At 39.2% G+C, this 18416-nt stretch overlaps 1 protein-coding gene across 1 annotated transcript; it reads left to right on the top strand.

Moving 5' to 3' along the window:
• The first annotated feature begins 1180 nt into the window (after positions 1 to 1180).
• On the top strand, positions 1181 to 17929 carry NEK4 (NIMA related kinase 4). Its single transcript, XM_054387306.1, has 16 exons — positions 1181 to 1273; positions 5058 to 5324; positions 6335 to 6532; positions 7380 to 7487; positions 8499 to 8653; positions 9316 to 9458; positions 10441 to 10865; positions 11299 to 11352; positions 11578 to 11709; positions 12584 to 12724; positions 13106 to 13172; positions 13564 to 13670; positions 14647 to 14735; positions 15384 to 15589; positions 16899 to 17032; positions 17823 to 17929. Exons 1-16 carry the CDS (start codon positions 1181 to 1183, stop codon positions 17913 to 17915), a joined length of 2412 nt encoding a protein of 803 aa, XP_054243281.1. The 3' UTR covers positions 17916 to 17929.
• Positions 17930 to 18416: the final 487 nt, after the last annotated feature.

The following is an 18416-nucleotide window of genomic DNA, read 5'->3' as shown; positions in this document are numbered from 1 at the left end:
AACATCTCCAAAAAGAAACTCAGTGGCCATTTTCTGTACAGGCAGCGGAGACAGATCTCTGCTCTAGACTCCTTTTTTCCAGGTGAAAACCATCATCTTTCTGCTGCCTTCCTAAAGGCTGTCCAGGGCTCAAATTTCCTGCAGCTGTAACAGCTTGCAGTCTCTTAAACCATTTATGTTTCTCATCAAGAACTACCTTCTGTAATCCCACACATCATTCAGGTACTAGTTAAGGTATCATTATTTGACACGTGTCCTGAATCTCAGTGTTACACGCTTTCTACTCATCCTCATGGCTGAAACCCAGGTCCGAGCTCCTAGGACCTTGCACAATCAGTACTCATTTGGCCTGCTGCTTGCAAGCCCCCTTTTGTTAATCTTGACAGCATTAATTCTTTTCAACTGGCTTCATCTCCTCCATTGCATGAAAACACAGACTTTGAGCACTGGGAGTTAAATGCTTAGCGATGATAACATATTCAATTTTACAGAATTTGGGCTATTTTCTGGTTTTCTTGCAGTCAGCCTTTGGAGGTGTGCAGCCACGTGAGGGAAAACGAATAGGTCCGCAGCTCGTTTTAAACCACTCTGGAGCTTTTTAAACCAAAACACCTGTCCAGAGGTGACTTGATGGCTCTGCAGAGCAGCTGTATTTTGCCAGGGCACCCTCACGGCCACTTCATGCTGCAGGGTTCAGGGCAGGGTGGTAAGGCCGGCTGTGCTACTTGTGGGGTATTGTGGCACAGCTGCTCACAGGGTCATCATTGTGTCCTTGTCCCCACCCTTCCCATGTGCTCAGCACACGGGTTTCATGGAGTAGCACACCGACGACGCTTGTCAGGTACTGCTTTTGAGGGAACAGCTTTGCCTCTCAGGCGGTAACAAGTAAACGCAGCCTCCTCACGAGCACGTCCCGTCTGCCCCGCACATCCCGCTAGCTCCCTGCCCACTCTCAATATGGCCGCGTTTCCCGCTTCCAAAATGGCCGCCGCAGCGCCGCAAATCGTTCGCATCACAGAGACGTGCGGTGGTCCGCCCTGCACGGCGCGGCGCGGCGCCGTACTCTCTATGGCAGCGGGGAACCGCGGGCATCTCTATGGTAGCGGCGGCCGCGCTGCTGGGCGGGCGGGCCCCGGGGGTGCCGTCCACCAGGCACTGATCGGGCCCGCGCGGCGGGAGGATGCCCCTGGCTGCTTATTGCTTTCTCCGAGCTGTGGGGAAGGGCAGCTACGGGGAGGTGAGCCTGGTGCGGCACCAGCAGGACAGCAAGCAGGTAGCGAGGGGCTGGGCGCAGCGGGGCATGGCTTGGTCTGGTGTGAGGGAAATGGCCTGGCCTGGGGGTGCCGCAGAAGCTGTGGCGTGGTTCGGGGCGTGCGACCTGTGCCCCGGCCTTAGCCTGCGGCCCTGTCAACAGCCCCGGGCACGACCAGGGCTATGGCCTGGTGCTGGCGTGAGGCTGTGACCTGGTGTTGAGGTGTGTCTGCAGCTCATCGAGGTATTCCTCTTTTCCTCCCTTGTTTCTGAAGACTTCTTTTAAATGTGTGGAGAAGACTCCTTTACTCCTCTCCATTTAAGTCGAACAAAACCCCCCAACCCAAGACCCTCAAATACTCAATTAAAAAAAGGTAAATAAAATGGCTTGTGGTATTTATTTATTTGTTTATTCTTCCCCCCTTTAAAAATGTAATGCCTTGTTCTGGGGAGGAAAATCCTAGCTTTGGTAGCCCTTTGGGTGTCAGCCTGCTCTTTTTAGTGTGAAGCAGAAACGATTGCTCTTGGCTTGTTAATGGTTGTGTAGCCTCTTCAAGACACACAGGTGTGATGAATATAAAAGGGATGGCAAGGATGGATAAAACATATTCTGTTGTTGGCTTTGTGTGACATCCACTCTACTGGAGACAGAACCTGGCAACGTTTTGGTTGTGGCAGAGTTGAACTGACAGCGTTTGTTTTTTTTCTATACCTTTTTGCTGGAAATTTGAAATAATCTGTCTTGCCTGGCCAAAGCAGATGTATTTGATAGAAAATGCAAAAGGAGAAAGAGATGAGGATAGAGACCATCCACAGAGCAGTACTGCACACTTCACTGTGAGCCTGATGGTCAGGATTTGACTGGAGGTGATGGGAAAGCATTTGTGCTCAGCAGTGGTCAGAGAAGGTGAATCCTTTCCAGATGAGGGTAGGGAAGAAATTGGAATCCAAAGGCAAATCTTTATGACCCATGTGTCAGTTAGGTAGCAGCAATAGCAGCACTTGTTCCTCAGGCCACCAATGCTTAGTCCAGTGTTCATAAATAGTTATTAACCTCATCCTAAAAGTGAAGAGTGCATTGAGGTGACTTCAGCCATATACAGGCCTTTGGATTTCACCTCTTTGTCATGCTGCTGATCATAAACATTGGCAAGAGTCTTGCCTCCTTAACATTGTTCATCTGTCTTAAATATTTGGTGCATCTTACTGTGTCTTAGCTTTTGTCAGCTTTAATAAACTTTCTTCTGCAGCAGGGTGACCAGATTTTTTTCCTGTGGCTTTGGCATAGTGCTACAAGTTGTGTACTTGCGTCTTGTACGTTTTGAGACTGGTAGCATGTGAGGTAGCATCAGAACCAGAGAATTATTCACTTGTAAACATTGGTAGAGTTTCTTGTTAGCCTTTTGTTTCACTGGTCTACTGATTAATATTCAGGGTTCTGAGATGATTGACTTTGCTTCTGGTTTAAACATGATGCAAAAATGAAATCTTTCTCCACATGATATCATTTTCTTTGTAGGTGAGAGTAGCTTACTTAGTACCTCTCTTGCTTTGGCATATAATGAAGTTAATACGGATTTCTTTTACAGCCTGTTCACAGAACCTTAACTGCTGATATTAATAAATAATAAAATTTAAAATGTTATGAATTTTTTTCTATAGCATGATGATTGGGATTTTTGTTGTTGTGGCTTTGGCATAGTGCTGCATGTTCTGTGAAAGGAGTTATAATTTATTTAAGCACATTTGCTGTTAAATGAATGCTCTTGTTTTGTGGGAAAGGTGGAGTGGCTCTAAACATTTAAAACCAACCAATCCAATTTGCCCATGATTTGGTATGAAATAAGGTGGAGGAGCATTGTGATAGACTTCATAAAAAATCTTACTGGAGTAATAGATCACATATTCATTAAACCAAATATAACTGGTGACAGGTTTGAAGTTAGGCTATGTGCATGCTTTTTGCATTTTGGTAGTATGTTGTTTAAAGATAGATAGCTAAAAGCTTTTGGATTCCTTGCTCAAACACAGGGTTGTAGTTGACGTGTCACATGAAACACAGTAGTAGCATTTCTGTGTTATTTTAAACTTAGGTGATGCTGTAGACAGTTTTGTTATGTTCCTTTGGGAGCTGGTCATAGTCACAGGCTGAAAGAATTGTTTATAAGAGCTGTCTAATATCCAGCAGATTTCTGAAACACCAAATCATAAGGTACTGGTGATTTCTGCATAATTGGTTCCCTTGGTATTAGGGGACAGCCTTCCTCAACTCTAATTGTGCTGGACTTAATTACTAGGGCCAGCCTGGAAAGTGACACCCCAAGGAATTACTAAGGACACTGCAATTGAGTTAAGTACAAATGAGATGTTTCAGTATGAAAGCTCTCAGGTAGGAACGAGGTCAGGTCAGCATGATTGTTCCATGGAAAGCTGGTGCCCTGAAGGTGACTACTGCACAATTTACCTCAGGAAGGGGGCCAAGTCAGACAAATGTTGATGCTGTGTATGATAAAAGTGTGCTTTGGGCTTTATTGTCTCAGCTTCAATTATGGTTTTACTAAAAGCTGAAAGTCCTTAGAAAGACATTTGATGTAGTACATATTAGGGAAGTAAATAATGGCTTTCGTGTGTAGTTTAAAAAAATTCTAACCCTGTATCGATACAATAAAATAAAGGTAGGAATGAGCATAAGACCTCTTGGCTTTTTCAGTAGGAGCAAGAATCTCTTATTTCCCTGTCACAGTTTATTTCTTCTTGAATAAGGTGAAGTCTTCATATGCAGAAACTCATGAACGCAGCAAATAGTGTTAGGCTTTTAAAAAAGTGAATTATGTCTGCTTTCAAGTTTTTGAAAAAGTATTTTTTTAGTGTGCCCCTAACTGTGGTAGCCCTCCAGCTGCATCTCTACTTGCTGCATTTCTTTTCCTGATAGAAGCTTTTTTCCTCTTCTCCCATGTTTCTTTTTGTAGACTTTTGCACAAAGCCATTAATCCCAAGTCAGTTCTGCCTTGGAGGTCTTCTGCCAGGCACAAGTGTTCTAAGAAAAGAATAAACAGATCTGAAAGGTTCAGTAGTGTTGTTTGTGCATTCAGAAATTCATCTCTGAATATGACAATGGGGAATTTGTATTCTAAGCCTTGACACTAAGGTTTTTAACAACTATTTTTGTTTTGAAGTGTGTGATCTGTATTTGCTGAAGTTGTGAGATGCTGTCTCTTAAGTTTCTCCTTTTTTTTTTTTTTAAAAAAAAAAAAAAAAAGAATGTATGTGACAGAGTGATTGGAAAAGTCCACTAAAATTAATTGATCTGGGTTTGGTTGTCAAGCAGAGAAGAGCAAAATAAGTCTAGCCAGATGACTTCTTTTTCTAGGTATCTATTGCCATTTTTGCAGATGAGTGCATACTTTTCTTAATGTTGTTATATTGTTTTAAGTTGTTCTTGAGATAGCTTGTTTTGGGCTTAACTGTGAAGCACAAACAGGTATTTCAGGCTTAAGAGATGAGTGCTAGACACACTCAATGAGAGTAGGGAAAAAAAGATAAATGTGACCATTAGTCAGATGGAAGTAAATCATCACAAAATTCCTGTGCAGAGTTTTACTTAAGTAGATGAATAGAATGCTGTTCCATGTTTACAGTGTAATGGTAGAAATTATATCTAACTGCTAGACACATTGCAGTCTGCATACAGAATAATGTGTGGAGGTTTCAAGTATCGAGTTTTCTTTATATTTGGGGAATTCTCTAGGGCTTCTGCACAGTTACTTGCATCTCTTATGATACACACTTTGCAATTTCTTTTACAGTATGTTCTCAAAAAGTTAAACCTTAGAAACGCTTCCAGCCGAGAGAGGAAAGCAGCAGAACAAGAGGCACAGTTGTTATCTCAGTTGAAACACCCGAACATAGTCACCTACAGAGAGTCCTGGCAGGGGGAAGATGGCCTGTTATATATTGTTATGGGCTTCTGCGAGGGAGGAGATCTCTATCACAAGCTGAAAGAGCAGAAGGGCAAACTTTTGCCTGAGAACCAGGTGGTGGAGTGGTTTGTCCAGATTGCCATGGCACTGCAGGTAAGAAAACGTGCAACTTTGTCACCTTTAGATGCAAGTTTAGTTTGGTTCTTTGTGCACTTAAAAATCCCACAGTTACAGTGCTAGCTTTGAATTCCAGTTTGGCTGAGTTAGCATCTAAACTCAATGGTGCTAGTATTACATTAAAAATGTTCAAAGGTCACCCTAGTTAAATTAACTATTTCAGGTAAGAAATGGCTATCAGATTTTATATTTAGACCTCTTATCACAGTAAACAGTGGTAACCTCCAGGATATTTGCAATTCCAGTCTGAAACTCTTCTCTGCTTTGAAAGTTTAGATTAAACATAAAATGTACTTAATACCAAAGAAAGCAGATTATTTCAGAAGTGTTTTGTGTTCTGTGGTTTTGATGGTGTTTTTTAATGGTCAGTTTAGACTAACTATTTCATTGCATCTTATCTCACTCTGTTGAAATTTAGTAATTGGAGGTTATCAAAGTTGAAAGAAAACTATTACAGTAATAAAGAACAGGTATGAATGTTAACTCTAAGAAATAGGACAGAAAATCCTGTCCTAAAGATGCCTGTTGTGATCAGACATACACAAGCCTGCTGTACTACCTGTTCTTGTTTATAGTAAGACTAACTTTCTTCCCTGCTTACACAAAGCTCACGTTGTATTTTCTACTGGAATTTTATACTTAAGACCAAGAAATGGTTGCCAAGACATGGATGCAGCAGGAAGTAAGTTAAAGTCTGAGTCTCAAATGTAAATTATTTCCTCTTTTCTGCTGGCTTCTTGGAGCCACACAGGAAGATTTCACTAAGGCAGTGCCAAGTTTTGGATTTGTGTCAGTATCAGGTGTTCTTAACAGTATTTCACTAATGCTGCCTTTAACAGGGGCACCCCTGGTTTTTATGCATGTCTCTCTTCTGTGTTTGTATTTTCCCTCTTTGACTTGTGTGAAGTGATTTTACATTTCAGTAGAAGAGACAGTTAGGAGCTACCTAACTCTGTATGTTTTTTTTTTATTTTTATCTCCCCCAGTATTTACATGAAAAGCACATTCTGCACAGAGATCTTAAAACACAAAACGTTTTTCTGACACGGACAAACATAATCAAAGTAGGTGACCTGGGAATAGCCAGAGTCTTGGAAAACCAGTATGACATGGCCAACACTCTGATAGGCACACCGTACTACATGAGCCCTGAGCTCTTCTCTAACAGGCCTTACAACTACAAGGTAGAGTATTTAAAGCAAGTGTTATTTCTGTTTCATTAGGCAACTTATTTTTGTTTCTTTGAGAAGATGACAATCTAATCCATTAGTTTTAATTGCTTATTGCTTCCAACTCTTTTTAATGGCCCCAAAGACCACACAATCAAATGGGGGAGAAATTTGCAGGAACCTTTATTTCTGGAACTGTGCTGCAGTAAGTAGGAATTTGTAGCATGTGATAAGTTATTACAACCAAGGTGCTCAGTAGGCTCCTATCACAGCATGCAAATATAAACAAAAATACCAGTCTTTGTTGGAGAGATGCGTTTTCTAAATGTAATATATGTAATATAAATCTAATATATAGCAGAAAGGAATCTTTATACTCTAAAGCTTGTATTAGACATAAAAGCAGCATTAAAAAAAAAAAGTAACTTTACGTAGAGAAATAAGCAATGTTGCTGTGGGTTTAAAATACAACAAAATAAAACAATTGTGCCTTGTACACCTGTTCAACTTTTGTATTACCTGTTCAGCTCTTGCTGCAAAGCACAGGCAAAATGAATGTCTACAACAAGCAAGAGCTGAGGGCTAATTTCTTCCAGTGAGAAAAATCAAAATATTTTCTTTTTTCAGTTAGAAGTGATGTTGTACTTCAAAAGAAAACAAACACAAACAGCTACAAACAGAAATTTTCTAAGCTGCTTTCCACAAAAGTCTGGAAGAAAGTGATTCAGTTGATCAAAATTAAAAATAGTCAGACCAAAGCCAGAAGTTTGTTCTTAAAGCAGGTGACTAAATCTGGAGATAAAACTTCTACAATTAATAAAAAGTTCTCATAACTATTTCTTTTCCCCCTCCCTTTGTCCAGTCTGATGTTTGGGCACTGGGCTGCTGCGTTTATGAAATGGCTACACTGAAACATGCCTTTAACGCCAAAGACATGAACTCTTTGGTTTATCGAATTATTGAAGGAAAGGTAAAAACTTCTAAACTGCTCTTGTCTGTGCTTGGAGTTCCTGTGTCTGGGACTTGAGATTATGTTTTCCTATCAGAAAACATTGCATGGAGTTAAAAATATTTTGCATGTTGCATGCATTGTCATATATGTTGTGAGACTGGTGTTTAGTGGTGGTACATGGTGGTAATAATCAGACCCAGGGAGTTAGTAATTTGTAGACATTGCTGGAGTTTTTGGTTACTCCTTTGTGTTGATTAATTTTCAAAGTTCTGAGATGACCTTTTTTTATTTGCTTCCGGTTTAAGCGTGGTGCAAAAAATTAAATCTCTCTCCATGTGATGCCATTTTTGTGCTAGGTGAGAGTAGCTTATCTGGTACCTGTCTTGCTTTGGCATACAATGAAGTTAATATGGGTTTCTTTTATACACATTTTTAAAGCCTATTCACAGAACTTCTAACAGCTGGTGTTAATAAAAAATTATGAATAGCTCTTAGATAAAACACTTAGAATTTCAATATTCTGTTTGCTATTAGAGGAGGCTCAGGGGTGACCTCATTTCTGTCTACAACTACCTGAAGGGAGGTTGTAGCCAGGTTGGGGTTGGTCTCTTCTCCCAGGCAGCCAGCACCAGAACAAGAGGACACAGTCTCAAGCTGTGCCAGGGGAGGTTTAGGCTCCAGATGAGGAGAAAGTTCTTCACGGAGAGAATTGTTAGCCGTTGGAATGTGCTGCCCAGGGAGGTGGTGGAGTCACCATCCCTGGAGGCGTTCAAGGTGGGATTGGACGTGGCACTTGGTGACATGGTTTAGTAGTCATGAGGTCTTGGGTGACAGGTTGGACTTTGATGATCCTTGAGGTCTTTTCCAACCTTATTGATTCTGTGATTCTGTGATTAGGGTAGCTTTCAGAATGTGAACAATGGGACCATGTTTTATGCAGAGTATGTAGCTGACTATAACTGATTGATAAATTACCTAGCAGTAACCATTATATATTAAGTAATATCAGACTTCTCTTTCCTTTTACAGTTGCCACCCATGCCAAAGGATTACAGCCCACAGCTGGTAGAAATAATCCGAACTATGCTCAGTAAAAAACCCGAGGAAAGACCTAGTGTGAAAAGCATACTGCGACAGCCCTATATCAGGCACCAAATTTCTTTGTTTTTAGAAGCCACCAAGGCGTAAGAGATTTTCATTTAAGTGATTCTGTGCAAAATATTCACGTTACTGTGCTCTTTGGTTGACAGTAGGACAAAATTACTTCTGTATGGGCGGTTACAAAGCATAAGAATGTATGAGTTTCTTTAGGTTCTTTGATAACTAGGAGGGAATTGGAATGGAAACTAGATTTTTCTGCAAATGCATCATAAAGCAATGCAGTGGTTGGAGTTACACAGCTTATTCAGAGAGTTAAAAAAAAGAAAGAAAAAAAAAACTAACACTGGTGTTTTCAAGGAAGTGATGGGAAATAAACATCATTCCATATGGTTCTTTGACGTTAGTTATCAGATGAGAGTTGCAATACAAATTTTCTTTTGATATTCACTGATAGAATTCTTTTTCATGTTTTGTTAGTTTTTTTATTGCTTCCAGGCAGGACTGATCTTGGTGCTGTGCAAGCCAAATGTACATTGGTGATAGTCTGAATTTTTTTTTCAAGCTCCCTTTGTACAGATGAAATTGAGTGTGTTGTCCAAAGCCTGTTGAAAGAGCCCAGTATCTCATACTCTCTGTGTTTAAGATGCTTAGTGGAGTAGGGTTTTTTAAAATTAGTATAATCTAAAGAAATATCTCAAGGTCTTGTTGATGGCGGTTGAATAAGCAAATTCTATTTTCTTTACAGGAAAGCAGCCAGAAGTCAGAAGAAAACAGTGAATTCTAAACCTAAAGATCCTTGTTCTGTGGTCTCAGTAAAGACTGAATCTCATAGTGGGAGTGTTGCTCACCAAAACCACTCCTCTGAGCAAGCCAGTAAATATAAAGTGAGATATACAGAGATATTTTCTATGTCAAAAAAAACTGAAACAACAAAACCAAACCAAAACCCTCCTGCATTTTCCACAGGAAAAACCTCAGTTTTATAATACATGCCTTGAGCATTCTGGAGAACATACATCTGAATTGTTAGCAGTGTGTGAAAGTTGTATTAGGGAAGGAATAATGTAATAATGTTTAGGCAAGAGTGGAAGAAAATAAGCAACTCTGGATCAGTAAAAGTAGTTGCAGTGTCTTAACTATGAGATGTTAAACAACATCTGCTTTTTCATTTGTGGGTCAATATGTGAACTGCTTATGGAATATTTGAGGTTAGCTATTTTTTGTCAAATACTTGATGACAAATGCTAATAATTTTAAAGTGTTTTTGACTGGCGATAACTAATTATAGTTACAAAAAAAAAATTACTTATTGTTGGAAGTCTTTCCAGTGGTTAGAACAAATATTTTGTAATAGTTAATCTTGTGTATGTTATTTATTTTCTTTAATGAGTCTCCTATTCTGGGTTTAATCTTTTAGTGCTGAAATACTGAATGTTTATACATCAGGGACACCTCTCACTAACAACCTGGTCTAGTGGGAGGTATCCTTGCCCATGGCAGCAGGGTCGGAACTATTTGATCTTTAAGGTTCCTTTGAACTCAAACCATTCTATGATCTGAGAAAGTGTCGGTACTTGTTGGTTCCTCCCTTATGGAAGAGCCAAGGGAGTACAACTTTTATTTCATGATCCAGGTGAAAAGTATGTTTAGTGTATGTGTTTAAATCGATGCCTGAAATAGGGGATGTGCAAATACAGTGTCTCTCTTCAAAAGTGTGGGTTGTAGCTTTTTTTGAGGCTCTTAATCTGTAACTGATCATAATTTCATTGCAGTTTATGTTAATGGTTTACCATGAGTGCTTAGAGTATTCTTTCATATGTGCATAATACCCAAAAGGTAGTTCAGTTTTTGGTTTCCTTTTAATTCTAGGATGCAGAAGATTGCTTCCTCAAGTATAAAGCCACCCAATTTTGTCCCTCAGAGAAACCAGCTGGGGCATTGGAAAGAAAACAAAGCAATAATGATTTGAACAACCTGGGAGACTTTGTAGCTACAGTTAGTGAAGTGAATATTGATATCTTACCATCTGAAAGGATGAAGTGTGAAAGTGAGAAGTGTGGCAGTGAGCATATTCCAGAGAAAAAGAAGGCAAAGTATTTAAATATTCCAGGAAATTCTAGAATAACATCAAGTATCCCACCGATTCAGGAAGATGGACTACAACAAAGAGCAAAGCAAGCTTTTAAACCTGAAAATGTTGAGTCTAAGAAGTCTTATGTTGCTGCTATAGCAGAAGACGGTGACACTTTGAAACTCCTGCAGCCTGTATCAAAAGACCAAAGGCAAACTGATCCGGTAATGCATTTGGTAATGCATTTATGCTGATTTGAAATAGGCTTTGAAATAGATTTGACAAATGGCCAGCTCTTAAAATTTAGAGAGCTGCTGCAAAATAGGAAGACAAAACAGAATGTTAGTGATGAAGTGTTTGAAATTCTTAAGTAGTTAGGAGCCTTGGCTTCAGATTTGCAAAGACGACATTGTAAAGTGTTTTTACGCTTGCATCTATCTGATGGAAACTGTTTTTACAGGGAACAAAATTTTTCTTTTCCAGCTGAGAAGAGAGATTACAAGTATAGTTTTGTAACTTATTTGTTCTGTATTCTAAATAGGTCTGGCTATGTCAAGATAGTCCTGATTTAGATGGGGGGCTAGTAGGTGGTGATTGTCTTTTTGTTGATCTACAGGGAGATTTTCTTTTCTAATGAGAAATCATTATCTATCGTAGAGCTTGGATTCTACTGAAAAGCTGCTAGAACCATTTGTTCCTGTTGTAATTCAAGTAAGTGTCCTTCTTTGAAGGTTTAGTAGCTTAAAAATGCTGGTACTGCAGGTATTTTTTCTAACTGTCTGTCAAGTAAGAGTTTATTGTGAGTGTAACTGTGATATGTTAAGGGGGGGGTGCAGTCTGAATAGTAAAGTGGCCTGTGTTGAATTTTTTAAAGTGCGTGTGTGTGAATCTGGAAATGGCATATCTGTATTTGTAAAAAATACTTTTACTTGCTAGGATGATGTCTGTCATGGAGCTCAGGAAAAAATGACCTCCCACTTGCAGCCTCCTCATTCTGTCAGTGAACCCTCTCTCTCACGGCAGCGACGGCAGAAAAAAGGAGAAGTGGCAGAAACCTCTTCAGAGAAGGTGCAGATACTAAAAAATAATTCTCCTTTTTGCTTTAAGACTCCTGCATTTTGTATTCTTTAAAAGTGGGGCCTATTTTTGGAAAAAAAAAAGGGGGGGGGGGAGTTTTAATGGTGTTCATGTTTCATGTATATCTCTGTAACTTCATTGCATGTTCTGTAGAACCAATCTGTGTAAATCTTTGAAACGCTCAATGACCCTCACAGGTGTGAGGTGAGTTGTGCCAGGTGGACACAAGGAGACACAGTGAGCCATGGGCTTTGCCTTTGTTGTGCTACAGGAAATTTCATCAGGCCTTCTCACTTGTTGTGACTGCAAAATATATAGCAGTACTTTTCCTGACTGTTGAGGGTAAGGCTGCTTGTAAAAGGTAATAGATTGCTAGTACTCTAGAACAGACACATGAAATGGCTGCCCTGAGCTTGTGAGTGCAAACTCTAAGAAGGCAATCTTGGCACGCACATAACATAGGACTCCTGTCAATGCTTCTACACTGAGCAGAGAGATGTCTTTGGGGAAAAGCAATGGCTGCACAAGGAGTGAAAAGGGGTGGCTGGTGATTGGTACTCTCTTTTTTTTCCTGGATTTTGCTATTTGAGGGTGGAGACAGTTGGTGCAAAGGCATTGACTGAAAAATAGTCTGGAAGGAGTGGGGCAAGACATCGGGATAGAGAGAAGGGAATTGGATGCAAGCAGAGGTGTGGAGAGGGAGGGATGGAGTTGGAAGATGTTAAGAGGTTACAATAGGATCCAAAACATCTGGCATCCAGCTTTACCATGCAAGATCTTCTAGCCTGCAGAGTACTTAACTTTTAATTAAAATTTAAAATTTAATTAAAATTTAAAATAAATTATTGCTCACTTCTCTTTCAAGTTCAGAATGGTTGCACCTCGGCCTTTACCTTTTCCTTGTGATGTGAACACAAAGAGAACCCAGGAGTGTGCAGAGCAGCACGGTGCTGAAGCCTCTGAATCTGCAAGTAGCACCAAAACCAGTCAAGTTGCCATTTCAAAGGTTAGTGCTGAATGCTGCCAGCTTATTTGTGGCTCTCATTCCTTCCAAGTGGTTTATTCTCTTGAGTGTATGCACAGTGAGTAAAGAAATGTATGGTAGCTTTTGACCTGATGGAAGTCCCATCGGGCTCCTGGCGAGTGTGAAATGAGAAGCTGCCTTGCTACACCGTGGAGGTGAGAAGCTCCTTTTCTGGAGTGCATGTGGGTCTCATTGACCAAAATGGTTTAGCAATAAAAAATGAAGTGTTTGTTAGATGATCAGAAGGTCTGTGCTTAATAGCTTTCTCTTCGATGTCAGTTGAAAAGGACATTTTGCTTTATAGGTGATAACAAAATTCATTATGCTGATTGCTAATTAATCTAAAATTAATATCTTTTGAAGGAGAGGCCTTTGTCAGCAAGAGAACGAAGGAGGCTAAAACAGTCTCAGGAGGAGATGTTTCCCCCTGGTAATTTTCATGTTTGCACGTTAACATTTTATGTATAAGTAAGCTAAAAACTTCTTTGTGAAGTTGGAACCTTGTCTGTTCTTCCCTACCATCTTCTGAGAAACGCTCTTAAGAGTCTAGTTCTGTTAAATAAAAAATTCTGTTAACATGTCTATATTTTTCTGCTTCTTAGTCAGTTATGTTCAATTGTGTTTAGTGCTGACAACTTGTCTTTGAAATGTACATGAAGCACAGGACATACACCTTTTGGATACAAGCTTCACTGTTTTCTCTTAGAATGCCTACCTGCCTATCTTCTGCCAGGTGATAGACTTTTTCTTGCATGAGCATGAAACTGATTCAATATACATGCAGCTAAGTGGTAAATGCTGTGAAAATGTCATCCTTCTAGTGATTGCAGCAAGACGAACGTCAGCTAGTGCAGTAGTTGAAGCAAAATCATGTATGGAAAAGCATGTTAAAGTTTCTCAGTCCTCATCAGAACCCAGTATTTCTCAGGTAAATTGGGGTCATCTGCTTTTGAAATATTTAAATGCATAATTTGGGAAGAAAGTGATATTTACAGAAAGAAATCCATGTGTGAAAGAAACTCTCTTAGTAAGAATGCAGTGTTATCTGTAAATACTGCTTTGTAAGTCCTGGGGTAGAGTATGGATCTCTAATCCACTTGTTTGGCTAGATCAGTTTAACATTCCAGGCTTACTCTGTGTTTCCACTCCACTTGTCAGAGGTGAAAACTTAAGGATTGGTACTGATTGTTATAAGCACTTTAAATTGCAGTATTGCTTTTTCCATTCAGAAATGAAATAGTATTCTGAACCTATACTTACATTAAAAATCAATAGTCTGCTTTAAATTTCTATTAACAACCCACTGCCTTTAGCCTGGTACATCTAATCTTGCTTTGATAGTGGTGTATGAACGTTTTAATATTTTTAGCCTGTAGTCATCTTAGTTGTGTACATTTATGTGCTGGCAGTAAGGAGCAGTTGCTAGATGAAAAGAGAGTAGTTTCTATTAGTGTGTTCTCTTGTCTGATTAGGAAGTCTTTTCTGAGGTCTTAAATGTACATTTGACAGTCTTCCACAACATCAAGAGAACATTATTAACACCAATAGGTGCAGAGGAGTAACAGTGAAGACATTTTAGTCTGAAATTCAAAGTGTAGGCTTCCTTTCAGAGATCCATGATGTAATTTGTTTTAATAGCAGTACTTGGTGAAGCATTCGTAGCGCTTAAAATTGCATGACCAAGACGTAACGCTGGTCACAAACATTTCGTAAAGTATGTTGATGATATCCTGTGTATGGCCTTGTTTTGAAAACCAAAGGTCACACTTTTAAACTATTACCCATCTGACACTCTAAAAATATGCATGTTGAAAGTTGTTCTGTGTAGGAGCACTGATTCATGCCATATTGATAAACGAGTTTCAGCTCTTAGAGATTTTGTTGTTTATTCCCTCTTCACTTAGAGAAAGAGAGAAAGCCATGGTGCGTCTGATGATGAGTTAAGCTCTTCCACAAGCTCTACAGATAAGTCTGATGGTGATTCCAAAGAGAGGTGAGTGTTTTGTTTCATACTGTGCAGTAGTTCCCACCGCTCTATTGGACCTTGACTTGGAGTGAAAAACAAAAAATAAAGCAGGAATTGCTTTCATACTTTCTCTCGTGGTTGAAGGAGTATGTGATGTGTAAAGAAACTGAGCTCTGGTTAATTGTCTGTCACTGTAAACTTCCTGTGCTGAGCTTTCTGGGACATGTGGTTGTGTACCTCTGTTTTTTGTCAGTTGTAGCTTCCCAGGAAAACAATCTTCCAGCATTAAGGGCATGCACTGTCAGAATGCATTAAAGACATGAGTTAAAAGGTGCCAATATGCTTTCCTTTCCACTGTGAATGAGTCTGAATTTATTTCTCATTTTGTCAGTGTAAGGAACTTACAAAAATATTATTCATTGTCTTTCCACAGGTGCAGCCTCACAGGTAGCAGTGGCTGGTAGGGTTGGGAATTGTTGCGAGGTGAATAGGCTCTGAGCCTTTGTTAGATGAAATACTGCTAGGGTTGCCATAGATAAAAGTGCACTACAGGAAGTAATTTAATATGGAATGTTCAACAGGATCTCGATAAACTCACTGAAAGTGCTCTTGAATGCGTGGTGAAAGTTACATCATGAATGGTGACTGAATCACATCTCATTTCTCCTCTACTAGAAAAAGCAGTCTGATTGAAATGAATGACTTAGTGCAGCTAATGACACGGACCTTGAAAACGGACTCCAGGGAGAACTCTGAATACTGTGTAACCTCAGCTCCAGCCCCAGAGTTTAAACTTCACCGAAAGTACCGAGACACTCTGCTTTTACATGGAAAATCACCTGATGAGTTGGAGGAATTAAAACTAGAAGAGATTTCTTCAGGTCTGTCCTCTATTACTGCTTTAGATGAATGGTTGTCAACTGCTAATAACCCAACACCAGCTAGTAGGCAACAGAAGAAAATCCATTCTTACTCCTTTCTAAGTTTCAGCAATGCTTAGAAAAGTAAACATCTTTTTAAATGTTTTGTGTGCAAAATTGCTGTCGTTGTGGTTTACTTGCCAATGGAAGGAATGTGTGATCAATCTGTGTAATTATTAACGAAGAGAGAAGGCTGTTTTGCAGTAGGATTCTTTTCCCTGGGGACTTATGCTTGGAAGTTTCCAAAATGAACAGCTGGAGCTGAGTATTTTGAAATAAGGTTTTTAAGACATTCCAGTTATTTGGTAGCTGTAAAGCTTTGTAAATTATGGATAAAGCTGAAATTGTACACAAAGCATGAAACACAGTGAAGGTTTGTTTGAGTTTAGAAGTTCATCCTCATTACAGAATTTGGGCAAACTTGTTTTTCTACACATGTAGGTGCAAGAATTTGAATCACTTTTCATGTTTAAGGTCTGGTTTAGACCTTAAGTATGTATATGTATTCCAAACAGCAAGAACAAAAATGTATTTCTTATGATTGTAGTTACTATGCAGCAGGAACAAGTGAAAAAACCAAGGGTATGTTTTGGAAGTCTCAGACCTTTTTGTGCTTATTATTTTAAATGGGAAAGGTTCTACTTGTAACTAGTCTGGTGAGAGGGAAAGCAATGGGAGAACACAGGATTGTAACTGATAAGTTGATGCTGCTTAGCTGAAGTAAAATGCATAGAATTTGTCTCCATAAGTTGTCTCCATAACAATGTTGAAGGTGAGGGGCTTTTTTGTTTGTGGTTTTTTTTTTTTTTTTTGGTCTGTTTTCCTCACTCAAGTATTTTATAGTGAGATCCTCCAGCTATTTACATACTAACTTTTGTAATGACAGGGCTACTGCATTTCTAAGCTGAAACTTTTAATTAGGTATTTTATTTTCAGAAGATGATCCACCCTATGAAAAGAATGGTGGTGATTTCAGTGATTTAAAGAGCCTAGCTAGTGTTCTTAGTTCAGTTCCTAATGGAAGCCTTCTTTTATGAAATGACTGTCTCTTGTGGGAGCTCCATCTGAGGAGCAAAAGGTTGAAAGACATTTTTGTTGACTGTTCTGGAGTCAGTTCAGATAAGGAGTAATTTCATGCCAGTGGTCAGCTGGAATTCTGTGGCAGTACTTCATCATCCCATATTGTTCTTCTGCATGGAGTATGCAAACTGACTGTACTGAAAGTAATGTTGCATTGATTTTTTTTTTTCATTACTATTATTTTTAATAGATGTGCTATCAGTTCCTGAGAAGATTAGGAGAATGGTTGAAATCCTGAGATCTGATGTGGTGCAAGGGCTGGGAGTAAAACTGCTTGAGGAGGCATACAGCATCATGGAAGAAGATGATGAAGTGAAAAGAGAGGTGAGTATCTTTAATAATAGTTTAATTTCATTATAAACTGAGATAAATGAGCAGGATCTTTACTTTCCCCTTCCCCCCCCTTTTTTTTTTTTTTAAATAACTGATACAGTAGTGCTAACCTTGGTTCCAAAATGTGTTTATGTAGTCATTGGCAGGCAAAGGCCAAAGTATATTGACTTTTTCAATCTTTAAAAGTTTGTGCGTTTCTGAATGTAGATTATCTTCAGAAAGTGTAGGAGCATTACAGTTGTACTGTGGTCCCTGAGTTTGTGGAAGGTGCAAGTGATATAAATAATTTTACTTTGTGGTGTTTCTCCAAAAATAACTTATTTTGACCTGTAGTTTTTTGCCTCCACACAATTTGTCTTGTGCCACGTATGCCCAACAGTTTAAGTTGTTTAAGTAAAAGTTTCAGTTAAACAACAGAAACAGGTCTAAGGTCTATTCCCAGTAGGGGCAAGTGAGCAATACCTTGAACTCACTGGATGCAAAACTTGGCTATAGATGAAATACTGCATGGCCAAGTAAAACCCGTGAAGATCAAATTTGTATTTTAAATTCTCTGGTGGGATTTGGAGCTCTCTTGCCTTCAAGCATGAAGACTTTTCTGTTTTTCTTCCTTCCCATCTATGTGGTCAAACTTCACATGCTGCTTTCAGCTGAGTGGTTTGGTTCGGTTTGTTTTGGGTTTGTGGGGGGTTTTTTTGTGTGTTTTTTTTTTTTTCTGTTAGTTCCTGCTTTTTTTTCAATGTCAATTAATTTTCTGGTTTGTTTTTTATGTTCTAAATAGCTGCAGTTGCGGGAGCACTTGGGAGACAAGTATGCAAGTTACAGCGCGAAGGCACGCCATCTGAAATTTCTTGAAGAAAATGTGAAGTTCTGACCAGAACTTTTTCCTTAAAGGACTTTTTTGTATCTCACTTGATAGATAGGACCAGCTTACAAAGCACATTTATCCATCCATCTCCTTTGCTGTGATAAGGAGGTGAACTTGCAAAAAAAAGTTAATAGTTTGTAGTAATATTTTTCATGTTAAAATGTGAAACAGGTTATCACTTTCTCAGAAGAGAAACTGCTTGGTTTAGTTTTTCTCTTAATGAAACTTTTAAAAGTTGCTTTTTATTGATGCAAAGAGGGGTGGATACCAAGTTTTGCATATATAAAGGAATGTAAAAAACCACGTTTTGAATTTTTCACAGCAGAAAGTTTTTTTTGTAAGGTCACATACTAAATACAGTAGCAAAATGTATGTCAAGGCTATGGTTGATAGGCTATAAGCTACTACATGAGGGTAGCTGTGAAAATTTAGCAGGTTTTGTTACACTAATGACTATTTTTTGTCCCACCAAAGGCCCTCCAGGTTCTGTAAATTGCCAAGTTAAAG

Source organism: Indicator indicator, chromosome 15 (assembly GCF_027791375.1).
Source record: "Indicator indicator isolate 239-I01 chromosome 15, UM_Iind_1.1, whole genome shotgun sequence".
NCBI classification, from domain to species: Eukaryota; Metazoa; Chordata; class Aves; order Piciformes; family Indicatoridae; genus Indicator; species Indicator indicator.
The sequence above is the reverse complement of the archived record's forward strand: the minus strand, read 5'-3'. Positions and strand labels throughout refer to the sequence as shown.

Coding starts and splice junctions, on each gene's coding strand:
- NEK4 (XM_054387306.1), top strand. CDS start 1,181: ATGCCCCTGGCTGCTTATTGCTTTCTCCGAGCTGTGGGGAAGGGCAGC. Junction 8,654..9,315: donor TTTTTAGAAGCCACCAAGGC/GTAAGAGATTTT, acceptor TTTTCTTTACAG/GAAAGCAGCCAGAAGTCAGA. Junction 17,033..17,822: donor ATGATGAAGTGAAAAGAGAG/GTGAGTATCTTT, acceptor TGTTCTAAATAG/CTGCAGTTGCGGGAGCACTT.